The following is an 11,731-nucleotide window of genomic DNA, read 5'->3' as shown; positions in this document are numbered from 1 at the left end:
ATGCATCGCTCTGACCTCAAACCTCTATCAGTACCTACATTATATTGTAATATCAATACAAGCATTTAAGGAAAGGTGGTCATCTGATAAATGTGTAGACGATTGATCAGTTTATAGTAGCTTACTTTGCTAGTATCATTAAAGCGAAAGTTAGAGTCACGTGATGAATCTACTGAAAACTACTTGACCGATTGAGCTGGACATTTTGCAGTAAAATCACCTTTGTACCAAAAGTGGACATAGGCTTACTTTTATTTCGAAACCTTCCTCGGTATCCACTCCACTGGCCTTCAAAGTTGCCTTGTTATTCTTATGAATTAACTTATTATTGGAATTACCACTACTAATATGGTAATTCCAATAATAAGTTTATTGGAATTACCAAGTTATTATAAACCAGCAGTTAAAACTTTTTTTGTGTTTTGTTTCACATTGTTGATGTTTATGTATTATTTGAAAATCAGGGTTATGGTTAATTAATGTTACTTGTACATTTGTTTTGTTGGATTTCGCTTGTAGGTTTCCGTAAAATTTGTATTACAATTTTCGAGCAAACATGCTTGATTAACATTGAAGTATAAGAGTTAACTCATGCCTCTTATAAAGATATCTCTATCAAGTAACTGAATGTATTGATTTACTAAAATATGTTAATAGACTTTTGTATGTGTTGACTTAAAATATTATTAGAATTGTAAAATTAAATACTTTTTAAGTAACGTATCTTTCCTCATTAAATTATATTTAAGGCACTTTCAAACACGCATCAGCGCCAATGTTACACCTGTGCCAAATTGTATAGGAAAATAAAAATCCCTTACCTGAAGTTTAAGAAAATAATTTTTCTTTTGCTACAGTAACCTGACAAAGCAGGCTTTCTTGCACTCATTATAGCATGCAGAATATCTAATTACTGCATTTACTTACTTTTGTCGCACTCATTTTACTTTGCCGCAATTATTTCGACCGAACGACACAAAACCGTGTGCACAAAATAAGGCACAAAATACGTGTACGCTTAAAAATAAGTTGGCAACACTTTATAGATACTACAGCTACGATCAGCTGGTGCAGCGTTTCACAGCCATTGAGTATTGATACGACTTACCTGTGTGTTAACGTTTTATTGTCGTCCAAAGCTTGCATTTAACCTAAAAAACGTGTTTTTAAGTGTATGAAAAACTAATTATTTCTATGCTGTATAGTAAGTGTAAACAATATAATGTGTAACGCGAGCGCAAAGTGCCACTTCGCCCACACAAATAACCATCATCAAACTAAGCAGTAAAATTAATTTTTATTTTTGAGTTGAACAATGAATGTGTAACTATTGTAATTTATCATTCGGCAGATGTTTAGAACCACAATAATCTCTTCCGTATTCTTCCCCTGTTGCGGAGCTCCGGTAATAGTGGCTAGTAGCGTTTTTTCTTCTTTTTTTTAGTCCCACCTTCACATCTTAGGACGCTAGGTTCTACCCGGAAGTGTTATACACTTTGCTTCAAGCTAGTCTTAGGGGGTTGCGTCATTATCACATTGATAAAGTCCATTGATGATTAGCGGGATATGAACCCGGGACCTCTAGCTCCGAAGCCCCAAGCTCTATCACAAGACCAGCCGGTTCTCACAAGTAGCGATTACGAAAATATCTAAGTTTATCAGCATTATTAACTAACTTTTTGCCCAAATACTTATTACTACAGATTTGCTCTGAAAAATATATACCACACCTCTGTAGCCAATTAGGTGGCTATTTCACATAACCTTTGCCCTAAAAAGTCAGGTACAAATCTTATCATTCACGATATGGCTAATTTGCTAACAAATGTTTTGGAGACAATTTCTGGCTCATGTATATGCATATATTTAGTAGAAATGAGAATCCCCATTATTAGATATCACTGAATGTTGATTTTTTTTATTCTGTTAGCTACTTATAGATTACAAATTCAAATATTTTTAAGAAGGATAAAATCTTTTGTTTTTAAATACTCTTTTGACCTTAACCAGTTTGGACAAGTTAATTTGTACACTTATTAAATTTAAATACAGGGTGATTTGTACTCAGTCTGACAAACATTTTTTGGTGTAAGTACAAAGTAAATGAAGTGTGGTGATGCATATCAAAGATTCCTAGTCTAAAAAAAACGACTGTTGTTTTATTAGCTACCTAAATATTTTTTTATGTTTTTTAAAAATAACTATGTTTTTGAACTTAATAGGCCTACAGCTCTTTCTCAAATATCTGTATAAGGATTTGAGTAGATAATGTCATTTTCGTGTTCTACTTTAAATTTTGAATACGAATAATAGAAAATGACGGAGGATCAGTTGTAAAAACTCCATTGTAAATAGATTCAAAGAAAAAATTAAGATGTTTGATAAACATTTCTAAAAAAACATTGTCTATTGTATTTGTTCACACTCTGTATACAAGGAAGTGTCCGAATATGTTAAAAGCTGCGCCATTTTGTAAGATTTCCAACCATATGCTACACTATTGAGGTTTAGATATTCTTTTGTTTCTTTTAGTGGTTTGAATACCAGAAAGCAGGGAACTTTTTTACTGTTTTTACTGTTCAAGCTGAAACAAAAATACAAATTTTGCTTAATACCACTACTTAATACATGCCGACTTTCTGTGTTTTAAATGTTTAAGTCACCATGTTTTGTAGTCTTCAATCCACTAAAGCCTACATAAGCAGACATAAAGCTCAATAGTGTATCATATGGTTGGAAAGCTTATACAATGCCGCAGTTTTTACTATATTCGGACACTTTCTTGTATACAGGGTGTAAACAAATGCAATAGACCAATGTTTTTTTTTTCAAAATTTACAGTCTTTCTATTTTTACGTTATTTAAATTTCCACTAGTTTGTCTTCAACCATTTAACAATACGCATTTAGTCTAATACTTAATTATCGACCTTAAGCTGTTGTGCTTGTGTGTGTGTACGTGCATATTTACTAGCAACGTACTTTGATGTATTAATTTAAATACGTTCTGGTTGGTGAAATATAGTTAAGTGGGCAAGAAAATTATAAGTTCCAGACATATACTCTTTTGTGTCCTCGTTACATGGGTTTTTAACATTGAAAGTAGCTGGAAACAAAGATACATTACAGTTTTATAACACAAAAACGTATTTAGTATTTCCATATTAACTATTTTCCTTGGGAAGTGTCAAGCTATCATTCAAAATAATGATGAAATAGTTTAGTAAAAATCCTATATCTTTTGAAACATACAGTATTTGGGTAGTGTTTTAAAAATCCACGAAGTATAAATTGATTTGTGAGAAGCAATTTGTACAAGTTTTCTAAGAAGTATTTTTGTGGAATCAGTTCATATGAGAGGGATAAGAACATTCACAGGACACAGTAGAACTCATAGAAAGTAAATTTGGAAAGTTCAATTTTATAATTTGTATATTTTTATTGCACTTTATGTCCCCCTATCCGCCATTTCAATGACAAAATTTTATCCAGATGCGATTTTCAAATGTATATCTATATCCCCCTCCATTTATAAACCAGGAAACATCTATTGATATATCAGTGTACACTTATATACGAGTAACCAAATTTATAGAAAATAAGTTACGGTAATGAATTAAAATTTCAACCAACTGGAATCCCGAGACTACCAAACGCATTGAAACTAATAAATTATTGTAATTTAGATAACTATTTTGAAACACGAAATGTGTGAGGTCATAGTTTCCCCCGTTATCATCATTTCCAGTCAGCCGGTGAGTCATTCCAGTCCACATTAACTGATACGGTAATGGAGAGTTAGTAAGGATCGAACCGGCGACTAGACAACTCCAGTAACTGTGTAGTGTGTAGCCCCGACCAATCATGTGCATAGGACGGTTTCTTCTGGAAGTGTCTCTGATCGCAGGTAATTTTAACGTGTCATTGGCCTTGATCCAGCAAGCTCCTGTTAGAAAAGTACTTGTATTAAGGTGTATAAAATAATAGGTTGTTGATATAACGGCGTTGTGAAGGGCGGTAATCTTAAAATTTACACTGATAAAACATAACATGTGTATAGGGCCTAGTATATTATTCACTTAAAATACTAACATGTCCAAAGAATTTAACTTTCAATGGTTAGTATAGCCCACGGTTTATGCAGGTTTTTTGGTAAATTTATAAACAAAGCTATTCACAGAAATGTACATAGTGTAATTTATGAAAATTTGTATTAAATAGGTATTTATTGTAGCTTACCAAATAATGAAAGATAATGTTTTATAGTTCGATTTCACACTGCAATCACGTTTATTTTGTTTTATATTGCAATTTAGCTGACTTTCTTAGGCCCTTATCTATCTCAGAGATGAAAATATTTTAATAAAAAAACCTATATAAACATTTTTGTCACATGAATTTTTTCCGAGGAGTTTCTACGAGGTAAATTATAAAAAATAAATTAGATCTATCAAAATATTGTTGTCAATTGCTCCTAATTACTAGAGTAACATATTTTTTTTAAATATAATTGGCTGAAGTGAATTGTTTAAAGTTTATTTTTATTTAAATGTTTGCTTGCACAATATAGCTAGCGATGGGTTAAATAGGTAGATTACGATAGTTTCGGAGACTAGGTTGACTTCTTTGGATCCTTGTCAAAAATATCAATCTTCCCTAATATTGAGGTCGTCGAAACATTAAAAACAGTGATTTTTAAATAGAGACTGGACATATAAACCAAGCAGGATGTACCCGGTGGCCACAGTAGTTGAATATTCATTTTTATGTCTTTATAAATGTTCATGTATGCGTGTTCAATGTTTTGATGACCTAAATATGAAAGAATATTGATAATTAATATTTTTGATAAGGATCCGAAGAAGGTGACATAGTCACCGAAACGATTATCATTCACCCTAAAATGGAGGTATTATAAATTACTAAACGAAATCAAGGTACATTAAGATTTAATTTATTAAATTAATGTATTCATCTTCTATAGATAGAACATTATAACACTATTACTTTTAGCTGTGGCAGCTCACCACACAGTGCTCATCGCAAACCAAGGAGGCGTACACGCTGTGGACCCGATCAGTCAAAATGTCAAAACTCTTCTGGAATACGAAAAAGGAGCCAACACTGTTACCTACAGCTTACAAACTGAAAATGTTTACGGGATTTTCCAAAGTCAAAACCCATTCGATCACAAAATAGTCAGGTATTTTTAAATGGATTTTTATTGACACTAAGGTACATTGATTGAATATTTTGATAAAATTCAAACAATTGAGTTGCCATTTTATTCAACTAGCTGTAACCTTTGACTATTAATACAACCTTCTGTATCCAATAGTCAATGCTGTTACCCACGGGCTTCACTCCGTTTGACTTCATAAGTATTAATAAAAATATTGATTGGTTAAGTTAAGCTGAAACATACAAAACAGAATCTAGTAATACAAACAAATGATCACACCTGATTTTAATAAGGTAATAAATTGAAAGAATAACAAACAAATAAGTACAAATGAGGTATTTTAACATTAGGTAAATGGAAATTCAGACCCATTAAGGGCAATTTATGAAATAATGGATAGTTTTGCGCAAGGTTTCTCGTCATGACGAACATTTTAAGTACATGGTTTTTAGGTGTGTTACTTGTAGTTTTCTCAAAAGCTCATGGGTACTTTGGGATTTATATATGGATCATAGTGTATTGCTAGGATGAATATACAATAAAACAATAAACTAGATAATTTAAAAAAATAATCAAATTTGGATATACTTAACTTTGTAAAAGATACACTTCCTAATACTACTAAACAGAAAAAATAAAATCATTTAACTATAGTCTTTTGTATTATGAATAGACCTTTTTGGATTTATTAATAACTACACATTTTTATATGTCTGTATGCGTAAAAAAATCACGAGTGGTAATATTTTCATGCATTTAGTACGTATTATGCTATAATCCTGAAACTGAGTATATAAACTAACCAGATAGTAAACAAGAAGTTTTTTTTTTATTAAAGAGTGTGCTAACTCACGTCTGGCTTTGAACAAAATGAAGGAAAACCCTGAGAAAGGTTTGATTATTTTGTTTAGTACGTTATTTTATAATTTTGCACGTATCGGTTAACAAACATTAAGAGTACGGTGTTAGCTAAATACACATTATTGCTATTTTAGCCTGAAATATACTTAATATTTTAATTTTACTATGCAGTATATTTTAATTTATATTTATATTAACATTTTAAATTAATTAAAAAAACGTCAATTTTCTCACAAATCCAAATATAATTTATCCTTTACAAAACTTTATAATTTTCTTCTGTTTCAGGACTAAAATCGTTGACAAATCAGAGCCATGTAATGTCCACAATTTGGAAGAATGGTAAGTTATTACTTTTTATTTATTATAAAAATTCAAATGTCGAAGAAGTAAATTCAATGAAACAAATCAATATAAAAATGCAGGGCTTGATTTTCAGTTGTACTGCAGTAGGTATCTTTACAGTTCCGTATTTTAACAAAGACACACTAGCCTATTAACGTAAAGAAAAACTTTAAAATATGCCTTTACCACGTTTTCCACACTAATTCTCTGTTCGCAATCTACATATTTCGATTGAACTTTATAGTAATTGTTTTCTATCAGAACAATGTAATGTTATTACATTACAAACAAATCAGATAACAAAATGTTCAAGAACTATGAGAACACCAAATCCCTGATGACCCGATCCTGCTGAAAACAGCCAGAATTAGAAAATGCCACCGTTTCAGCAGACCTGCAGACCTGCTATAACTTATTGGGTTTAATTTAATGAGTTACAGGGGAGCAAAATATATCTCCGATTCTCGAAGTTCTTCTCGGTCTTTAAAAATGTACTTACGATTCTAGATCTTCCTGTTACAAGGACTCACTTATTATTATTTACAATTGTTTTACAATTTTCAAACAGAGAGAATCTTAAAATGATTATGTTTATTTTAGGTGCCGTAGGAGCAAGTTATGTTTTAAAGTATGCAAGTCTGACAATCCTTACATGCCGTTCCGAATTAAGTTTGGCAAATGTCTAAAGGCTAGCAACTTGGTATTAGACTGGATCAACGACAATTTATATTGGACGTGTGAGCCGAATGGTCCCGAACAAAAGTCGTCCCTCAATGTCATGGATGTGGACGATAAACACAATAAAACTCTTCTAACAAAGTCAAATCCTATACAAAGCATTGATGTCGATCCGTATGAAAAGTAAGTTAATTTTCTCTGAGGTAATTATTAAGTTAAGCTAGCCTAATGAGTCTTTCTGTAATCTTACAGTTTTATAGAACACTATTTAGGCATTTAAAGGTTTGTAATACTTGTGAAACTATTAAATCAACGCTATTGTACAACTAATATCAAACTACTAAGTCAAATCGAAAATGTTTGCAGTAGCACGATTAAATTAATTAATTAGCCCTAGAAAAGAACTCTAGGAATAATGTTCTTTTCCTAGAGTTAACTGACTAAGCAGGGCTTTCAAGCACTGATTATGTGACGCATTATAGCTTATTCATTCATTAACTTGCTTAGCCGCCCTCATTTAACTTTGTCGCACTCATTTTATTTTACCTCACTCCAATATTTCAACCAAACAACACAAAAAGTTGTGATTGTATTAGGCACATAATATGTGTATGCTTAAAAACAAGTTTACAACAAATAAGATCAGCTGTTTATACGTCAGTTAATTCGTAATTTCATTAGACCACTGATACAACGACACCTGTTGTTGCGTGTTAACAACTAACCGTCATTCAACGCATTTTTTCTAAGATAAAACGTATTGTTTAGTGTTTTAAATTATTTATAGGTATAATGTTTGCAAATAATGAACTCAGTAAAATCGAGTGTTTAATAAGTTATAATAGTAAAAGTGTGCGAATATAAGGTAGTATTAGTTTTAATGTGTGTTTTAAACCTGCTACTGCATGTTAAAATAGACATTACAAACCAAAAATTGTATTTAGATTTTGATTTATTAAATTTTTAAAATTCCATTTACATATTTTTTTGCTAACTTGTGAAACAATAATTTCATTTAGGTTTTGTTTTGTTTGTGAGACAATTTAATTTAGATTTGAATTTGATACAGTAACATGTGAAACTAAATAGTAAAAGTTAATTTGCTTTTACCATAGATTAAAATCTATGCTTTACCAGCAAAATGCAAACTATGGTTACAATAAAACTATGCTTATGAGTTCGGAATCTTTTTAATTCAAAGAATAACAAAATTATATACAAGTTCATATTTACATAGTGCTTAAAGAGGACTACAATAAATGTGCAAATTTAAAAATCGTGTCCACAAAAAACAATACAATAAAGATTAAGTTTGAAGTAGGTTCCAGCAATATGTTTGTTTTTACTTAAAATATATATCAAATCGAAACATATTGTTAAAAGATTGTAATAGTTTTCAACTATTTGTTATTCATAAACATCATTTTCCACAGAAAGCTGTTCGTACTGGAGTCAAACGTGTTGACCACCACGACCCTGGAAGGTGGCAATGAGACGATGATTTACCAGTTTGACGATGGTGTTGAGAACATCTCCAAGATCACTCTAGATACCGATAGCAAGATCGTCTATGTTGTCGGAAAATCACTAAATAACAGCAACGACAGGTTCCTGGCCAGGTTAAACTACGACGGAACGGACTACAAGAAATTGTACACAAGTTCTGACCCGGCGTGGCAGTTTGGGCCAAAGATTGTCAACAAAGTTGTCTACTGGCTGACTAACTCTAACAACACCGAATGGCAAGCTGTTGGCGAAGCCGACGTTAAAATGGAGAAATTGCTCGTGCCATTGGTAAATAGTTGTATTAGTTAGTTGTAAATTTACATTGCTCAGTATTTTTTGTGTTACAAAATAAAAATCTTTGTTTTTATCTTTAAGCTTTAAAAGTTGAATACTTGATAAGCAAAGTATCACAAAACTATGATACATTTTATAGACTATATTTAAACATTTATAAATGTAACCAAACAAATCTAATTAGTTAAGTAACAAACAATTTAATAACAAAAAAATTGGCTCGCGAGAAAATTAGGATAAGTAGGTTTATATAGACACAACTCTAAATGCTCTTGGGAAAATTATAAGATGTAAATCCACGTAAACAAATACATTCTCATGGCAATATTAAACACTAAACCCTTAGTTTTTGCGTTTAAAACTAAGTGTTTTTAGTTTAACTAATTGTTTAAAATATGTTACGATTTCAACTTTATATAAAAGAGTATATAAAATACATTAGAGTCTTGTAGTTCCTTTATAAGTAACATGATCCTTTTGGTATATGAAAATACTTAACTTGCGATTAAAATATGTTAGAACTCAATTTATACAATATTAATTAATTAATTAGTCCCAAAACCTAATTAATCGTCTGAGAAAAGTAAATAGAAGAAAGGACAATTCAATTTTAAGAACATTAAACAAACATTCAAGTGTTACCCTTATTTCCTTTGGTGATTTAATTCTAAATTAATATGTTAAATAAAATGTAAAATGTTATTTTACAAACATAGCAATATAATTAGTTGTCAATCGGTTTCTGTAAATCCATTGATTCAATTATGCATTGAGAAACATCAAACTTCAACAAACTAAGTAAAAGCTATTTACCTGAACTCATTTTAAACACTGTCAAGTCATTGAGAAAAGATTTTCTTCGATGTGAAAAATATTAACTTGACGCAAACCCACTCGTTCAAACCAATCAATACATTTACTTGTCTTGTGTGCACATAAAGAACGATATGTGCAAATGAAGTATACTTTACACAAATTGTATTTTCAGGGCGTTGTCCAATGGAGTCTCGTCCATATAGATGCTCAGAAGCCTTTGAACAGTTCACACTGTAGATTGTCAGGATGTTCACATGGTTGTACCATTTCTTCATGGATGAAAGTGGCATGTCAGTGTCCAGATGACATGATTTTAGCAGAGGACAACAAAACGTGCAATGGTACGTCATATAACATTATCTAGGTATAATTCGTAATCCTGATTTACCTGCTCTTCTTTAAACTTCTTTTGTATTCACTTAACCACGACTTAAAAATATTTAATGATTTTTAAATCTAGCAAATTGTCAAATTGTGGAAAACTGTCTGTTGGAAATTGTCAAAGTTAAATTCGAATTGTATGAAAATAATTACTTCCTTAAAGATCTCTTTAAAAAAACAAAATAAATACAAATAAAAAATCTAACTTTCGAATATTACTATAACTATAATGCCAACTGCTCTTTTCTAAATATTTACCTTAATACTCATCATTTGTATGCCAACAGTAATCCCTGGTCTACAGATCACCACTCAAAAGACCGTTGAAACTCCAAGAACAAATGAATCACAGGGTAACAGAGAATTTGTGAATGGATCAGGTGACCTTGCCGAATCAGCTGTGAACGTAACAGACGACTACACACATTCAGCTGGCGAGACTTCCCAGAATGCAACTGTAACAGCTGGAGCAGTAACGGCATCTTCAAGCAGTATGACATTATTTTATATCGTCATCACAACAATCTTTGTGTCTGTATTTATTGTTGTGATTGCTGTCAAAAGAAGAGCGAAAATTGGGAAATACCAGCCTGCAGATTCGCAAGAAAGAACGGACTTCTCTTTGTAAAAACGAACTCGAATTTTTGTACTTACGAAGGTCTAAATTTAAATTCCCTATATGATTATTTTCTAAATGATAAATGACATTCTTACTAAGGTACTTTATGGTTGACATTATTAACTAAGTGGACTTCTCACCACATTGTAATATTTGATGCCTTTTTTTATTTGTAGTCCATATTGGTAAAGTTTAGGGCGCACAAATTTCTATGAAATATTTTATTTTCGTTTAAGCTGGAATTTATGATTTGTGTTTTAGTATTTTTCATAACACCAGATGAGATGCTATTGTCTATAATTGGACCATTTTGTTTTCTTAGTTGTGATGAAAGTTAATTAGCAAGACAAAAATATAGTTAAAATAAAAGTAACCTATAGACGAACCAAATGGGAAGAACATAAAAGTTGTCTTCAGCTGGTACGTAAGCTGATAAATTCACATAAGAGTATTTTTATTTCATAGTAGTGATTAAAGCCCCATAATTTTTATTTTTGTTGTAGTGTATCTCAAAAGTATCAGAGTGTTTTTTTTTTTTTTTGGCGATGTACTTATGAAAGGTATATCCTAAGAATTGATATAGTTTATATTAAAAGGCTGTTTACAGGTGTGTATTTGCAGTCAAACCAAATAAATATGAATGTATTTAAAATAAGTATATTTATTCTCGGCAGCTGGAAAATATATTTTGTATTTATTTATGTACAAACTATTGTGTTTTTCCAATTGACTGCCTAAAGCCTTTGAGGTAGAACAAATCCACATTCAACAGCATTGCATATTGCTTGAACAAAATATGTAAATGGCCAATAGAACGGCAGATTCATATGACTAGGTCGTATTTCCATTCGGGGAATCCATTTATGACCAGTGAATTCTATTGTAACGTGAAGAAATTTTAACAATAATATATTCTTATTTATTCTGCATTACTTGTGCCCATAACTATACCAGTGTAACTTTCGGTGTTATTAATTATTTTGAAGAGTGCATGACGTTTGACTTTTACTTTTGATTAAAAACGAATTTAATGTTATAGAATTTAATATT

The 11,731-nt window shown here is 31.1% G+C and overlaps 1 protein-coding gene across 1 annotated transcript; it reads left to right on the top strand.

Annotated features, from left to right (window-relative positions):
- The first annotated feature begins 3,812 nt into the window (after positions 1–3,812).
- Positions 3,813–10,772, top strand: LOC129005148 (low-density lipoprotein receptor 2-like). The gene is made up of 7 exons (XM_054433965.1): positions 3,813–3,906; positions 5,013–5,202; positions 6,331–6,384; positions 6,988–7,248; positions 8,499–8,859; positions 9,854–10,022; positions 10,350–10,772. Exons 1-7 carry the CDS (start codon positions 3,864–3,866, stop codon positions 10,688–10,690), a joined length of 1,419 nt encoding a protein of 472 aa, XP_054289940.1. The 5' UTR covers positions 3,813–3,863; the 3' UTR covers positions 10,691–10,772.
- The last annotated feature ends 959 nt before the right edge of the window (positions 10,773–11,731 follow it).

The sequence above is a fragment of the Macrosteles quadrilineatus genome, unplaced genomic scaffold, assembly GCF_028750875.1.
Source record: "Macrosteles quadrilineatus isolate MER2022 unplaced genomic scaffold, UCM_ALF_1.0 Scaffold_16__1_contigs__length_3527350, whole genome shotgun sequence".
Lineage (NCBI taxonomy): Eukaryota > Metazoa > Arthropoda > Insecta > Hemiptera > Cicadellidae > Macrosteles > Macrosteles quadrilineatus.
The sequence above is the reverse complement of the archived record's forward strand: the minus strand, read 5'-3'. Positions and strand labels throughout refer to the sequence as shown.